General features: G+C 50.5%; 1 protein-coding gene across 1 annotated transcript in view; it reads right to left on the bottom strand.

Moving 5' to 3' along the window:
- The window catches only part of PRR5L (proline rich 5 like), a 68,825-nt gene that overhangs the window by 39,974 nt on the left and 11,205 nt on the right, over nucleotides 1-17,646 (bottom strand). Inside the window, exons 2-3 of the mRNA XM_014465338.2 lie at nucleotides 7,482-7,770; nucleotides 5,974-6,054 (exon numbers count right to left, since the gene is read on the bottom strand). Of these exons, the coding sequence (XP_014320824.1) occupies nucleotides 5,974-6,054; nucleotides 7,482-7,645 (245 nt within the window). The 5' untranslated portion in view covers nucleotides 7,646-7,770. The remainder of the gene's footprint in view (nucleotides 1-5,973; nucleotides 6,055-7,481; nucleotides 7,771-17,646) is intronic.

Raw genomic sequence — 17,646 nt, 5'->3', positions numbered from 1 at the left:
CTGGGACCACTCAGTCCGCAGGCCGACGCTCTATCCACTGAGCCAATCCAGCCAGGGCGAGTGTATCTATTCTGAAAGGTCACTTTTTCCTTGCCTTGAGGGATGTCACATGAGTGCACCCTGCTTCCTAAGGCAGTTTCGATAGAAAGTATTCAGAGTATGTTCTTCCCACCAACAGCGCACGTGCCCTGACTTTTATCTGGGGGAAATTTGCCACTTTATTGAGTGGGGCCATTCCCGATGAATTTGTTTTTATAGGGTCTCCACATCCTTCTATTGAGCTAACAACATGTTGTAGAATATGACCATCCTCGGTCCCAAGTTCTCCCTCATAGCTGGCCCAAAGTCTACCTGCTAAAATGTACCCTGGGGTTCATTTCTGATGACATGTCTTAAAAGAAAGGACCAGCTGTTTGTAACAACTGCACTTCAGGACCCCATGACATAAAACTTCGCATTGGCTAATACAGGGTGGGGAAAAAGTAGGCTTACAGTTGTGAATACACAAAACAGAATCTATTCCCGTGTTATTCTGTATTAATGATTGTATTATTTGCCACACAAACAACTGCAAACCTACTTTTGCCTGGGAAACCTGAGTCCCTGTATTTAAAGGAACTCAGGTTTCCCAGGGAATATGCGAACTCCACAGTTAGAAAGACGGTCGGGCCGGCTGGGGTGACCCGGGGAAGCTGGTGGATGGAGGCTTTGACCCTGAGCTTGTACAATCCAACAAGATTTACTACCATTTGGCCCGAGTAGAATGGAGAACTGAGAGGGTCATTTCCTCTGCAAAGGAGACACAGCTGGCTCTCCGTGTAGGAACCGAGCCTCACCCAAATGTCAAATCCAGCACGTCCTTGGAGGAGCCCCTCAGGATCCCTCTAGTCAAAGTGGCTCCTCTCATCCAGCTGCTGGAGAAACACATCGCCTTGCCCCCTGGCATTTGTTGTGGCAGCCTGAGCAAACTAATACAGGCATCTCAGTCGGACAGGAGCTCGAATCCTGCTTCTACCTTTATGGCTGCATGACCTTGGACAAGGTATTTGGCTTTACTTATCCACAATTTTGTGGATAAACTGCTGATGACAGTGGTTGCCTCACAGGGCAGTGAGGAGGGTACATGTCTTGCCCTGTGCTCCCACGCGTGGTGCGCCCATCATTTATCACGTTAGTATGGCTAAGTGTCCATGGCAACAGGATAATAATGGCTGAGGCTTATTATGCAATGGATGCTGTACCAGTGACATGTTGACCATTATCTCACTCCCCAACCACCCTGAGATTGACGTCATCATTGCCCCCATTACATAAAAGAAAAAAAGAATCGTAGAAAAATGATATGCTGGGCCCAAGGTTCTATAGCGTGTCTAATCTTAAAAAAAAAAAAGATTTCTGATTGATTTAGAGAGAGAGAGGAAGGGAGGGACAGGAAGAGGAGAGAGAGGGAGAGGAACATCAATGTGAAAGAAAAACATCGATCTGTTGGCTCCTGCACGCCCTCACTGGGGATCAAGCCCCAAACCCGGGCAATCAAACCGGCAACCTTTCTGAGCACAGGATGATGGCCAACCAACTGAGCCACACTGGCCAAGGCCCAGCTAGTCCAATCTGGATCCCCTGTCTCTTTGAATCCAAAAGCTACCCTTTTAACAAGTGAAAAATATCCTGCCGAACCTGGCACAGGTCTTCTTGCACAGAGAACTGTCACAATGGATTGAAAACTGGCTTGAGAATAACTTACCTTCTCTCCTCTCCTTCCGCATCTTCTTCCCTGTGTTCCTACCATCCCATGCCCCACCCCCGCCCCCGCCGCCCCCATGCACGCACCCCACCACCGGTCATGCCTCAACCTGTGGCGTTTCTGGATGTAGGCTGCCAACAGGTGTTCCAAAAGGAAAAAGAAGAGAAAAGGAAAAGCAAAACCCAACTGTCGATGTGAACGTTACGTAGAGAATAACAGGTCTCTTTTGGCATTCTAATTGCTGAAAGAAGGGCATTATTTCACTTCTGTGTAGGCACTTACAGATGTGGGCCATGTGCCGGTCAGCCCACTTCCTTCACCTTAGATGACCAGGTCACATAGAGGCCTGGGACGTGTTTCCCGTTCTCAGTTATACTCTGAGTTGTTCCCGTGATGTGAAAGCCCGGCTCCAGTCTAGCCACCCTCCCAGAGAAGGGCCAGGAGATGGACGGTTCAGAACATGGGTAACAGAAGCTCTGGTTTTTAACAGCTTTGACTCTGGGTTCAATTCACATAGGAGCAAACCCCGACCATATATATTTCCCATCAGCCTGAAAAATCACTCAAAACAGAGAGGGGAACATCCAGCAGCCCCCAAAACCCGTCAGCGGTGTGTGTGTGTGATGCTCCTCAGAGGGTGTTGAGAATCACAGCACATGATGAGGGATGGGCTCACAGGCTCATGAAAGGGACAATGGCAGGAAGTTCAAGACCATCGCCTTAAACCTTCTTCCAACCTAAAACCCCTCTCTCTGACACTACAATAGAGTGCAAAGAGCACAGGTGTTGCTATGAACTGAATTGTGTCCCCCCGGAAAATTAATATATTGAAGCCCTCCACCCACCCCCACCAACATAATGGTATTTGGAGATGGGCTCTTTGGGAGGTAATTGGGGTTAGATGAGGCCATGAGGGTGGGGCCCCATGGTGGGATTGGTGCCCTTTTAAGAAGGGAAACCAGAGAGCGTGCTCTCCCACCTGGTGTACTTAAGAAAGAAGCCATGTGGACACAGCAAGATGTTGGCCAGAAAGAGAGCTCTCACTGGGAACCAAATATGCCAGCATCTTGATCTCATACTTCCCACTTCTAAAAGAGTGAGAAATGTCTATTGTTTAAGCCACCCAGTCCATGGCATTTGTTATAGCAGCCTGAACAAACTAATACAGGCATCTAAGTCAGACAGGAGTTGGAATCCTGATTCTACCCTTCTGGCTGCATGACCTTGGACAAGGTATTTGGTTTTACCTATCCACAATTTTGTGGATAAACTACTGATGACAGTGGTTGCCTCACAGGGCAGTGAGGAGAGCAAATGTGTTGATGGATGTGAAAGGTGCCTGGCTTTTCCAGGCTCCCTTCTTCCCCCTCGAGTGGCCTTGGGACTAGACTCTGGGATGCGACACCCCCCCATGCCCCCCCCCACTTCCATCAGCAATGCCTGTCCTATGCAAGCCACAGCTAACCTCATAAACAGGTAGCCTGTTGGTCAAATTCAGCCCACAGATGTGTTTTGTTTGGCCTGCGCCAATGTTTGAGGAAATGTGGATTCGTTATCAACATTTAAAAGCCAGGAAATTTCACATAAAAATCCCAATTTCCTGTTCTTCTTGAGAAATAAGATGACAAGTCGCTGGACCTGTGTTCGGCCGGGGTAATCCCCTTCGCAGGGGGTGAGCTCTCGCCTCCCTGCACCAGGCCGGCCTCACCCATGTCGAAGACCTGCTTGGCACCCGGAGGCTTCCGAGTTAGCAGCCCTGAGCTGGTGAAATCTGGCCAGGCCTCCACTTTTCCTGGCTGCCCACAGACAAAGGTTTTAAATACAATTTCAGGATCGGTCTCCCGAGGTGAGGAACAATTAGCACATTCCTGAGTCACTGTTTTTATTTATGTTTCGATTGTGAGCTGAGGAAAACTGAGCTCCCATACCTTGGGCTTGGCTGACCCAGCTTTGCCTCTGTCTTGGGGCCTGGGCTTCCTCCTCTGTGGGAGGAGGCCGTGCGTGCACTAGATGCTATCTATGGACTCTTTCCATATTTGTGTAATTATGATGTGAAATTCAAGCACCTGGGTAGAAATGTAACACAACCCTGTTTACTTCTGAGCTGGAAAGGTTTTCATGAAAGCAGGGCTCTTAAAACGCCTCGTTGACCCTTAACACAGATCTTGACTAAATGTAAACAGGACCTGAATAATGGCCTTGTTTATTGTTCTGCCCACTCCAGGGTGGGATCTTCTGCCTTCATGTCTGTACTTAACACAGCAGAGAGAAATGGACACCAGGGCATGAAAAGATCTGATATTTAACCTCCTGCCCCCAGGAGGCCCTGGGGTTCAGGGCCCTGCCCACCTCGCTGCCCTCACTTCCCACCACCACCCGGCCTCTGGTGCTCCATGCACGTGGGTCTTCACCCAGTTCCTTGCTCACTGCCACCACGGGACCTTTCTCCTGCAGTTCCCACCACCTGGAGCCCTCTTCACCTAGTTAATTCCCACTGATGCCTCAGCTCACAGCACAAGCATCCCAGCACCATTCCTGGCCTCCTGGGCAGGATCGGGTTATGGGGACATATGCTTTCCTCGCTCAGCTGTGTGGTAGCAGCTGTCACAGCTGCACTTCTACATTTTACAAGCGTGACTGGCTGACTAATGATTATCTCCCTGACAGACTATAAATTCCAGGAGAGCAAGGTCCATGTCTGTCTTTGTTCATTGATGTCTCCCTAGTCCCTGGCCAGTAGGGAGGCACTCAAGTATTATTTGATGAATGTATGAATGGGTAGATGAATGAATGAAAGCTGACTCTACTCTATTGGAACTCAAGTATTGGATGAATGTAGAATGAGTAGATGAATGAATGAATGAATGCTGACACTACTCCACTGGGAAGATTCTGGAAGACAATGAACTCCTCAAGGACCATGTCTTATTGAGGTTTGTATCCCCAAAACCTACCAGGAATGACAGTAACTGATAACTATGTTAAGAACTACAAGGACTCACACACCCAGACTTGGGTGGTGACAGGCCAGTGGCATCATCCCCCAGGAGGAAGATGGCTTAGGTGTTCACTCCGCTCCTTTTGTTGAGGGCAATGTGCCCAGTAAAAATGACTCCCGTGCAATTAAGGGCCCCAGTCCTGCCTGAGGAGCTCTGGGAAAACTGGACTTGCATGGCATTTTGGCCTTTAATTTCTTTTTGAATGAAGAAGCGATGCCCACAGGTGCCCAAGGCACAAAGGCCCCAAGATTCTGATGGCAGAGCTGAAGGACAAGTGTAGCTGCCACTCAAGCCCTGGACTGGCCTCCCTAGACAGTGAGACAATTAAATCCCTTACTTGCTGAAGTCCCATTTGTCAGATTTTTGCTCCTTACAGCAGCCTGTATTCTGATAGTAACAATTATGGAGTGAGTCCACACATGGGGAGAACAAGAAAGAATAAATGTCGCCTCAACTACAACAACAGAAAGAGCAACAAGGACCAAGTACTTAGTGTGTTACAACCGTGTTCTAATGGATAATCTGTGTAACAACTCACTCGAATCTACACAAGAATCCTATGGACGTAGACACGTTTTCTATCCCTGTTTCACATACGAGGAAACTGAGGCACAAAAAAGTCCATCGGTCACTTAGTAAAAAGAACCGCAATAAAATCCCCAGCAGAGTGGTTACAACTGCTTGGCATCTTGCCTAACATGGTGCCTGAAGGTTAAGCAGAGCACAGTCAATGTTTATAGAACAGAAGACAGCTACCATCCATGAGCCCTCTACCCCCCGCCACACACACACACACACACACACACACACACACACACACTCTACCTCCATGAACAAATCGATGGGCCCCTAGTAGAAGTCTACCAGTGGTCAGCAAACTGTGGCTCGCGAGCCACATGCAGCTCTTTGGCCCCTTGAGTGTGGCTCTTCCTAAGCCTTAGGAGTACCCTAATTAAGTTAATAGCAATGTACCTACCTATATAGTTTAAGTTTAAAAAAATTTGGCTCTCAAAAGAAATTTCAATCGTTGTGCTGTTGATATTTGGCTCTGTTGACTAATGAGTTTGCCGACCACTGGGCTAGACCAATAAGGGTCTCAGAACTGAACAGCCATAAGAGGCACAAACAAAGCCAACAGAAGCAGCAAGAAGAACCAAGCAGAAAACAAAACTGAAGATAAGGCCCCCCTTGGGCTAGCGCCCTCTGCCCTCTGGCCGGGCCTGCGCGTACCTGATGTTTTCATTCAGTGCATAGAGCTCGTTGCCCTGCAGGCCACCGCCTTTGAAAACATTGATCACGGCGGTCTGCACGCTGCAGGGAAATAAACAGAAGCAAGTCCTGGTTAGAGGATCTGCCCACAGCCACATCAACAAACAGCTCAGGGATGAAGGGGGCTGGAAGGGGAAAAAAACACACAAAAAACGCGGCATAAACAGGGCCACATTTTCATCCCCGGAGCCCATCATTTTCTGACCAGGGCCCTTGGAGAGGAAGGAAGACTGAAGTCACGAGGACCCCAAGGCAGCCCTCTCCCCCCACCTTCTCCAGGCCGGCAGCCTTCCTCCTCCCTCACTGGCAGCCCTGCTGAGCCTGGAGGAACCCGATGGTGCTTTCTGCAAGCAGCAGGGACCTGGGCCTGGGGTTCCTTCTCCCAGGAGGCCCTGTCTTCAGAGGGCAGCTTGGGGCTCGTGGGAAATGACCGTTCCTTGTCTTACTTTTTCTAACAGTACTTTCCTTGGAGGAATCTCACTGGGGCCAGCCTCACTGCCCCTTCCGCTCCCATCCAAGTTAATCCCTTAAAGGGCCACAGTCAAGCCTCCACTCCACCTTCTCTGGGACCCCAATAGTTCCACAAGGAGCTGATTCCAAGGATCCCAGGCCTTTTTTAAAGAACAAGGATCCAGTGAACATCAAAACATTTCAGAGCCTCCGCTCTTTCCCCATCATAAGAGCCGCGTTCACTGAGAAAATCCATAACTTCTGACCCAAAGCAGTGAGTGATGCTTCCAGAAGAATGCTGCCTTTAATTTATCCGGAGAGTAAGTGCAGAGATTTGAAAAATAGTGGCCACAGGAGCGCAAGACAGAGTATTGGTGCTCTACTCTGCTTGTGCAAAAGGTCGGCGAGACACCTTACAAAGAAGCCCAGTGTCTTGAACCACCTCAGCAAATGGGTAGCAATTATTTATCACCCTACTTGGAAATGTTAACAGCACAAAGGACTTTCTCTTTCTAGAGTTTAGACTTTCTACTCTAGATAGAGTAGACATAGTAATAAAATAAACAAAACAAAAAAGCCCAGTGTCTTCCCTCCCAGCCACCTGCGGCTCACGTCACATGATGGTCTCTTAGCTTTTCACAGATACGCCTCTTACCTTCCCACATAGGTAGAAGGTGACTTGAGTTTACTTAGATGGTCCCCCCTCCCCCCCGTGGGTCCTCTGAGTAGGGATGTGACAAATGAGCATCAATAGTCATTGTCAGTTCCCACCCCACTGTCCAGGGCAGGTAACTGGCTCTGCTGGCCTGGAGGCCCCCAGGGGTCCACTCTGCCTCTGCTAAAACAAGGACAGCTCGGATACAGTCCCTGTAGGAAAGCATCCTCTCTCTGTCAATTGTCCTTGTAACCATGACCTTCTGACGCAGAGACCTCGGAAGCAGTAGAAGCCAAGCCCGCCCCGGCCCTGTTCTGGCCCGGGCGGCCCCCACCCCACTCCACCCCCTGGCCGCATCCTCTACCTGTTCCAGGCCGAGTTGGAACTCAGCTGCAGGGCCTGGCGGGTGGCTTGGAATCGGGGCAGGTCGCTGAGCACCGGGGAGCTCATGAAGCGCGGTCTGGGCCTGCGGAAGGAGCCCATCTCGTGGACCTCGGCGGGCAGGCTGGGGGCGAAGCCGCGGGTCATAAGTCCAAGTGAAGGGACGGCTTCTCCTCTGGTCCAGAAGGTTCCGACTGCCCACGGAAAGGGCTTCTCCCAGGGTGGCTGCCTTCAGGCTCGGGTTTTCTTAAAACCACAAATTTAGCCAACACCTGGAAAGAGAGGGCGGCGTTTATTGAGAACCCCTGAGCTGAGCAGACCACGTTTTGGAGGAAGTCAGCTGGGACTTTTGAGCCAAACGATCTATAAACAACTCCAGGACCCCGCCCCCTCAATAATATCTCTACCCTGCGGGGTCCCATCCAAAAGTTTTAACAGGTCTGTTTTGGTTTAAACCAGCGGTTCTCAACTTGTGGGTCGCGACCCCTTTGGCGGTCAAACGACCCTTTCACAGGGGTCGCCTAAGACCATCCTGCATATCAGATATTTACATTACGATTCATAACAGTAGCAACATTACAGTTATGAAGTAGCAACGAAAATAATTTTATGGTTGGGTCACAACATGAGGAACTGTATTTAAAGGGCCAGAAGGTTGAGAACCACTGGTTTAAACAGTGTGGTCACCCCACAGTAGGAAGGGAGTGAAGGGGGTCAGTTTGAGACCAACCTGACAGAAAAGTGATTTCTAGTTCAGCTAGTGTGGCTCAGTGGTTGAGCATCAACCTATGAACCAGGAGGTCATGGTTCGATTCTTGGTCAGGGCACATGCCGGGGTTGCAGGCTCGACCCCCAGTGGGGGATGTGCAGGAGGCAGCCGATCAATGATTCTTTCTCATCATTGATGTCTCTATCTCTCTCTCTCTCTCCCTTCCTCTGTCTGAAATCAATATATATATATATGGCTAAGTGACCGTCCGACTGTCTGGTACCTATGACATGCACTGACCACCAGGGGGCAGATGCTCAACGCAGGAGCTACCGAGCAGTGACTTGGCAGTGGTGGCTCTCAGGTGACGCACCCAGAAACCAGAGAGGAGCAAGCCCAATTCCTTGCAGAGCCATGCAATTCCACCTTCGGCTGTGGGTTATGTTGTTGCTGGGGCACTGTCAGCCCCGAATCTGGTTTACTGCACACTTGTATTTGCGTTCCATACCCTGTACGACAGCAACTTTGCATAGTGCCCTCTCACACTCCGGGACCCCTCGGGGCATGTCGGAGAGCTGGTTTCGGCCCGACCCCTGCAGGCTAGGCCAAGGGACCCCACCTGCCAAAGGGAGCCCGCTCACTCCACAGATGCCCTTGAGCTGTGGCGCCACCCCAGGTGCAGCCAGCTGGGGAGGGACTGCGGGAGGTTGGCTCCAGGGCGTGTCCTGTCCATCTTGCCCAGTCCCATCCCGCTGGCCACCACCCGCGCCTGCATTAGTCCCTGCACCGGAGCCAGTGCTGCGAGCCGGAAGACCCGAGCGTGAGTTTTCTTTCTTTTTCTCCTCCCCCGCCCCTCACTCCAAACACGCCCTTTGAGCCACAATGTTGCCCCAGGAATTTTAATTAATTTCCTTTCGATGTGCACGAATCAGTGCACCGGGTCACTAGTAAAAATATATTAAAGAAAGAAAGCGAAAAAAGAAAAGTGATTTCTCAGCTGTGCTTGACTGTAGTTCCCTTGCAATGCCATCAAAGTTTAGGCACTGGCTGGGTTTCTGCAGAGCCCCCAGTGTGGTGCATTAAAAGATAGCTTTAAAAAATGCCTCGAGGAAAACACAACAGCTCCTTGTCCTGGCACTGAAAGCCTTCCAGGGATGCCCTCACCGTGCCAGCCCATGTGCAGTGCTCAGGATTTCCTAAAGTATTGCTCAGTGTCTCTTCACTCGGGCACATCTCCCACCATCCCTGACCTGCCGTTCATTCATTCATCCCATCAGAACAGATTTATTACGTGTTTACCACCACCAGGAGCTGTAGGGCATCCAAAGATTTCCAAGGCCTGGTCCCTGCCCTCAAGAGGCTCCTGGTCTGTGGAGAAGATAACTGTCAGTGTATTCATTCATGCAATGAATATCTGTTGAGCACCTACGATGCAGCAGGCCCTCACTCAGGCATTGTTCTCACAGTGACCCTGGAGAACATGACCTCTGCCCTCTGTAGCTTACAACCAGCAGGCACTGTTCCATGTCCTCATTCTATTCCCTTTCTCAGGCTTTCCGATTGTATTGACTGCTCCTCTTGCCCAGAACTCTTTTCCTTTTCCTCTCTGCGTATCTAAATCTAACTCACCCTGCAGGCTGAATTCATGGATACTGTCCCCTGAGCAGTTCCTGGGAGACTTTATGGCTTCCTGGTTAATGGCAATGGCTTTGGAGTGAACTTTGGTTGAGTCTTAATGAAGCCACTCCCAAGTGGGCACACGGAGTCTAAGAGTCCTTAGCTGTCAGCCGCCAACATCACAGGGCTGACGAGATGTGAAATGACATACCCAGCAGACATCAGACCCAAGACCCATAGGAACTGTCTATTTCCATTCAGACCGATAGCTTTCCTTTCTTTTTTACCTTTCAATTTTATTTGGTACTAGAGGCCTGGTGCACAGATTTGTGCACTGGTGGGGTCCCTCGGCCTGGCCTGCAGGGATCCGGCCGAAACCAGCTCTCCAGCATCCCCCGAGGGGTCCTGGATTACAAGAGGGCAGTTCTCAGGTGATGCACATCGGAACTGGGCTCCCTCCTCTCTGGTTCTGGGTGTGACACCCAAGAATCCCAGCTGCCAAGTCACTGCAGCTCAGCAGCTCCTGTGTTGAGCATCTGCCCCCTAGTGGTCATTGCACATCATAGCTATGGGTCGGATGGTCAAATGATCAGATGGTCGCTTAGGCTTTTATATATATAGCTGGGTTTCAGGTGTACAGCTTAGTGGTTAGACAATCATATACTCTACCTAGTGTTCCCCTCGATATTTCCAGTACTCACCGGCACTTACACAGCTATTACGATGTTATTGACTGTATTCCCGATGCTGCACTTCACGCCCCATGACTACTTTGTAACTGCCAATTTGTCAGACCAATTGCATTCTTTCTTGGCACCTCTGCACCTGTCCTGTCAGTCTCTTATTCTTTAGTGAACCTCAAGTTTCAGTCAGTGGCTTAGAGTGAGTTTTGGATCCCATCAGAGTGAAGAACAAAAGGAAACATCACTGGGGTTATGGTCACTTTTTTTCTCTGGGGTTTACAGGTTAGCCCAGAAGTATTCCCACGGCCACCTCTCTCACCGGCTAACTCTGCTATGACCCAAAAACCAACGCTGAAAGAAAAGGAGACATTTTGGCCATAAATGTCCATCCTCAGGTTGAGAAGGGGAGAGGGTTTTGCATTTGAAGAAGGAGACACGGAGGTGTCACCTCCCAATTCAATGCTGCTCTGGTCAGAAGAGGAACGAGGCTGTCAGACAGGCGGTGAGGCCAGCCATCCAGAGAGCATAGGAGGGGCTTGCAGCTGTCCACAGGCAATGGGCCCAGTGACAATGAACTTGTGAGACCAAGAGCCGAAGAGGGAATCGCTTGTCTTCCACCTGTGAAATTTAGAGGAAAGCAGAGTCGCGCCCCATTTTCTTTTCCAGTCTCCTGCCCCTCCACCCCATTCTCAGAATGAGTCAGTAGTGACGAAGATTTATCAGTGAATGCTGGGGAGTCATCATACGCCTGCTCACATTTCAGAGGCTCTCCGTAACCCCGCAAGTGCCACCAGAATTTGGAAAGATCTATACAAATCAATGAATGAGGCAAAGAAGCCCTAAAACCACAGACACCCCCTCAGATCCTGACAATGGCTGGCTTGGGGAGTTAACTTGCCCAGTAAAGGCCACACTATTAAAAGAGGGTCCATTTCCCGGCCCCTCTTTAAATGGGCCTGCTAAGTGCAATTCCTCTGTGTCATCACAGGATATTAACTCCCTTTATGAGAATCTTAAACTTGGGGTGATGGAACCGCCTCCCCTTCAGTGGCAGCTGTACGGGGAAGTAGAAAAGTGAGCTGGATGGATTCCTCCACGTGTTCACCTTCCGGCTGCCTGCCAAGACGGCCACTTCTCCAGGAGGCAGCGTGACAACAGGAGTCCCCCTCCACTTCCCAGTTGGTGTCCCCCAGGCCTCCCACGCCAAGCCACGTGCATATCCAGCAAGACCCATGGGCAGCCCCATCCACACAGATGACCCTTTTCCATAATTTTCAGCCCAAAGGGACGATGCCTGCAGCTCCCACAGCCTCCCCCGCAACCCCCCGCAACCTCACTGCAGAGGAACACACGAGGAGCTGCGTCTGACTCATGCTGCACCTGCAGAACCTGCCGCCCCCAGGTCCTGGCGGGCAGAGGGCACCCGAAGCCATCTGTGTTCCCGTCACTCCGACTCTGGACAGAGCCAGCAGGCTCTGCAGAGCTCTGTGGAGAGGAAGCTGCGGCAGCAGTGACAAGAGTGGCCTGAAGGGAAAAGGTGACGCACCCCATGCCCACCCGCCACTGGCCCCCACAGGCCTGTCCTGGCCTAAACGTGACAAATCAGAAAGCAGCAAGAGAGATGGGCCTTGGAGTGCTGCCCACCAGGCCCCCACTTACAGGTAATCAGAGAAACCTGTCCAACGGCACCAACGCAAGTCCCCTGACTCGATATCGAAGGTTCCCCAGCCCCCACCTAGGCCATCTGTGAACTCCTTGAAGACAGGCATGGGGACTTCCTCATCTCTGAAGCACACTACGGCTGCAGGTAAGGAGGAAGGAAAGGAGAGCGACTAGGGAGGCCTCGACCGCCTGCCCGACAGGACGATGAGCACTGTCACAGTGGGTAAACATCACCTTCACAAAACCCCTGGAAGATCAGAGACGTGAAGCAACCTGCCAGAAGTCACACAGCGAATGAGTGGCAAATCACGGACCGGCGCCCGGACTGGCCTAATGCTACAGCCCACTCCCACCTAGTCCTGCTACCAAGCTCAGCCAGAACATCGGAATCGCGCCTACCAAGTCAGTCAGGAACACTCAGTCACGAGATTTCATATCAAAATCTGAACCTCATGCCCCTGAGATAGAGAAACTGGCACAAGGGACTCGCTGACCACATTTGATGGGGGCAAGAGGAGCAGGATGAAAGGAGAAAGCAGGGACGGCCTAAGTTGGACACCCACTCCTCCCTAGCTGTGTGGCCTCGGGCAAGTTACTTGACCTCTCTGAGCCTGTTTCCTCTTGCATGAAATGAGCATGCTCACAGTGGCTACCTCAGGGTTGCATTCGGATAAAATGAGCACGTATTTGTAAAGCACCTAGAACTGTGCATGGCAAACAGCAAACGCCACATCACTGCTTGTTCAATAAATAAAATAAACGGTTATTTCTAAATCTCCAAGCAAGGTCACTAGTGGGACTATGGCAACACTTCCTCCTGCTCATGGCGACCTCAGCGAGACCTAGAAAATATCCGGGAGCAGGCAAGGTCGCTGGTCCCAGTGGTGGTCACAGTGGTGTACTGGGACCTCACCTCCCCAGGCCTTTGGCAACTCACGTGTTGTTTACTGACCCTTCCTCCAGTCTCTGTAGCATGTTCCTCAGTTTCAGAGTTTTTCTTTTCGTGTGTTTTTTTAAAATATATTTTTATTGATTTCAGAGAGGGAGGGGGAGGGAGGGAGAGAAATAGAAACATCAAGGATGAGAGAGAATCACTGATTGGCTGCCTCCCTCACGCCTCCTACTGGGGATCAACCTGCAAACCTGCAACCCATGCACGTGCCCTGACTGGGAATCAAACCATGACCTCCTGGTTCATAGGTAGACACTCAACCACTGAGCCACGCAGGCCAGGCAGTTTCGGAGTTTTCCACAGATCATCACGCTTCTAAAATTTACTCTAACCCTATAAAGCAGGTCGAGCAGAATTTTGTCAAATTAGGAAACTGAGGCTCAAACCGGCTGAGTGACATGGCCAAGCTGGGAAGCCCTGGGTCCAGGAACCAGACTCGGCTGCAAGTCCTCCAGCCTCAGGCCTGGCCTGCCACCGGTGCTCCACCAGGCAAGTCTCCTTCCCCCCCCCCCCCCCGTGTATGTTTAAATATTTTCATGACACATACTTTAAAAGGGGGTTATACACCCACCAGCACATACACCTCCAATAATGGTAATAAACTACCGCCAACTTAAGAAATAGAATGTTTTCTTAGAAATAGAATGCGCTTCTATTTTTCTGATAATGGCAAACCTGCTGATTTGTTATAAAAAATGTAAACATTCACAGAAGGCTACCGCATACAGAAAGAAAGGCCTCCCTCTGGCCACGTAATAACCTAGGAAGCTCTGGCCAGAACTTCCTGAGACGACAGAAACATTCTCCGTCTGTGTGTCTAATCCGATAGCCACGAGCCATATGAGGCTACTGAGCCCTTGAAATGTGGTTTCATGGTTGAGGGACTGAATTTTAATTTGCTTTTTGATAGCCATACTCAAGTGCACACATAATATTTTAATAAAAATGGGTAATTTGTTCTTTCCTTTTAATAATACATCATGGACGTCTTCCCATATCACTTGCTATACATTTACCTACTTCATTATTTTTAACTAGAGGCCCGATGCATGAAATTCATGCACTCGGGGCGGGGGGGTGTCCCTCAGCCCAGCCTGCGCCCTCTCACAGTCCGGGAGCCCTCGGAGAAGTCCAACTGATGGACATCCTTAGCGCTGCTGTGGAGCGGAAGAGGCTCCCGCCATCACCACTGTGCTTGCCAGTCGTGATCCTGGCTTCTGGCTGAGTGGTGCCCCCCTGTGGTAGCGCACTGACCACCAGGGGGCAGCTCCTGCATTGAGCGTCTGCCCCCTGGTGGTCAGTGCGCATCACAGTGACCCGTCATTCCGCTGTTCGGTCGATTTGCATACTAGCCTTTTATTATATAGGATAGTTTCTTAACTATTTCATTTAAGGGTTACCATACTTCATTTAACCAGTCCCCTACAGGTGGATTTTTAGTAGTTTCTAGTTTTTTGTTACCACAAAGAATGAGCATTTTTGCCAGTCTTAGCAACCGCATAACCCTTTGTGTGGATGCATTCCAGAAGTGGAACTGCAGGGTCAAAGCGCCTGGGAATTCTTACCTAGCAACACCCGCCCCTGCAGAAAGGAGCCGAGAGGCACCAGGCCTGGAGCTCCAAAGCATGAGCAGTCACTAGAGGCTTTGGAATCAGACAACCCCTGGCATCAACGCTTACTCTGCCACTCACTGACTGTGGTGGGAAGAAAAACTGGCGCCCCAAAGATATTGTCACTTCTTATCCCCAGAACCTCTGAATATTACCTTCGATGGCAGAAGATGTGATTATCGGGGGGGGGGGGGAGCTATAAATATAATCACCTGTATCCTGGTAAGAGGGATGCAGAAGGAGATTGGAAACAGAAGAGGGAAAACAAAAACAAAAACACAGAGTTACAAAGAGGAGAAGGTGATGTGAAGATGGAGGCAGAGACTGGAGGGATGCAGCCCCAAGCCAAGGAAGCTGGAAGAGAAAAGAAACCGATTTCCTAGTATCAGCTAGAAAATGATATGCTGGGGGGGGGGGGGTTGTCCCCTAGAGCCTCTTGAGGGAATATGGCCCTGTGACACCCTGATTCTGGTCTCTTGACCTCCAGAACTGTGAGAGAATAAATTTCTATTGTTTAAAGCAGCCACAGTTGTTACTGCAGCCACAAGAAAGGGACACACTCACTGTGGGACCACTCTGCACTGCAGTGTGTACATTTGAAAGTGGGAGCAGGAAGCCACCTTGGCGAGCCATTGTGGCCATGAGCAAGATTGCCTATGCAGTGCCTGCCAGGATCCCGGAACTATGCAGGTGCAAGACACAGGTGCAGTGGAGGGTCAAGCGAAGGTGCCAGCCAGCGCCAGGCTTACTGTGTGACCCGGGCATGTCACCTGGGATTGCTAAGGGGTTGGATGGGATGATTCAACTACGGTTTAAAATAGTCCTGGCCTGCGGTAAGTGCTTGGTGAATGGTACCTATTGTTTATTTTTGTTACCACCATCTAGGGCTGCCGTAACCAAATACCACAGACTGAGACTTAACGGCAGATGTTAATTTTCTCACAGTTCTGGAGGCTAGACGCTCAGGATAAAGGTGGCAGCCGGCTTGGTTTCTTCTGAGGCCTCTCGCCTTGGCTTGCAAACAGCCACCATCTGACTGCGTCCTCACGTGGCCTTTCCTCTGTGTGTGAGCATCCCTGGCGTGTCTCCCTGTGTGTCCAAATCTCTTCCTATGAGGACACCAGAGAGATTGGATGAGGGCCCACTCTCACGACCTCATTTTAACTTACCCTCCCCTTTGAAGGCCCTATCTCCGAATGCAGTCACATTCTACGGTGCTGGAGGCTAGCTCTTCAACATAGGAATTTTAGGAGGACACAATTCCACCACAACTACCACCACCATCGTCGTCGTCGTCATCATCATCATCATCATCATCATCACAAAAAGTTCTTTATCTAATGTCTCTGAGTTAAAGAAACCAAAGTGTTGCCCTAGCTGGTTTGGCTCAGTGGATATAGCGTCAGCCTGTGGACTGAAAGGTCCCAGGTTCAATTCTGGTCAAGGGCACATGCCTGGGTTGTGGACTTGATTCCCAGTAGAGGGTGTGCAGGAGGCAGCCGATCAATGGTTCTCTCTCATCATTGATGTTTCTATCTCTCTCCCTCTCCCTTCCTCTCTGAAATCAATAAAATATATTGAGGGGAAAATAAAAATAAAGAAACCACGGTCTTTTGGTAGGTGTTCTCTTTTGAAGGACCAAGGTGGTTAACTTTTAGGAAAATGTGCTTCTAAAGTGATTTCAAGGTTAAGTTTTTGGTGCTTAAAGGGTTCGCTTCCATTACCTGGAAAGCTGGGATGCTGGGCTCGTGACGCACTGTGGCGGTCACGGGGTGACTGGGCCTGATCGCTCCCCTCGGTCTCCAGGCTCACCTTGAGAACCTCCACGCTCAGAATCCAGGATGTGTTTCCTGGACAAAAAGAAGGTGGGATCTTGCTTTCTCATCCCAGCTGCCTAGGGCAGGGCACAGGGAGCGGGCACAGCCAGCAGGCGGGGCCAGCGGGCAGAAGAAGGTGGCACCCTTCGTGGAAAATGCAAATGAATTCCACTAAGGCACCGACCCTTGGCTCTGAAAAGGGAAGTCGAATCATGGCACAACTTGAAATAAAGAAGTGGGAGGCTTGTAATGACTGAGGCTTCCAGGAAAAAGCCACTCTGCGCGTAAGTAACAAAGAAGTCAAAGAAAACAGCACAGCCTGAAGTGGCGGCCTGAAAAGGAGGGAAAGCCAGTTCCCAGGAAACCACCCAGCCAGCCCGTTCACAGGCGCCCCTCGGGAGCTCCCGCAGTCAGGAGGCCCAGCGTGGGGCTCTTCCCCGTCCCGGGACAGGGGCAGGGAGACCAGCGTCCTTCAGCCACCGGGACTCAGATACTGTCATTGACCTCGACCCATCCACTCGAACTGCAGCCGGAATTACCTTTATCATGACGACGAGGATGAGAGCAACAGGACCCTTTAATGAGGCCAACTGTGGGACAGGCACTCGATATGTATCATTTCCGTGTTTTTAAAATGAATGGAGAGGGTCTCGACCAACAATCGTTAATGAAATAGGTTAGAATAGAAAACATCAGAGCGCATCAATCGCATGTTGGGGAGACATATAGGTTACATGTGTACTCATGTGAACCCACAGGGAATGTATCACATACTTCATACTGTATGTAGCAGTCAAAATGTGTGAGAGCCCCCATGTCTGATCTTCACAACCTCCAGGATGCTACTACCATCCCCATGTTACAGAGAAGGAAATGGAAGTGCCAGGTGATTGACTTGTCTAAGGTCATACGGCTTGTGACAGGAGGTGCTGAGGCAAGAACCCAACAGTCCAGAGCCCACTACATTCACATCACCCTGCAGCTTCAATGCCTTCAAAGGTTCCATCGAGCTCTCAGGATAAATCCCCAAACCCCATCCTCACTCCCTCACCTCCCACCACTGCATGCCAGCTCACTGGGCGTCCTTCATTTCCTCCA

The sequence above is a fragment of the Myotis lucifugus genome, unplaced genomic scaffold (genome assembly GCF_000147115.1).
Source record: "Myotis lucifugus unplaced genomic scaffold, Myoluc2.0 scaffold_288, whole genome shotgun sequence".
Classification (NCBI taxonomy): Eukaryota; Metazoa; Chordata; class Mammalia; order Chiroptera; family Vespertilionidae; genus Myotis; species Myotis lucifugus.
The sequence above is the reverse complement of the archived record's forward strand: the minus strand, read 5'-3'. Positions and strand labels throughout refer to the sequence as shown.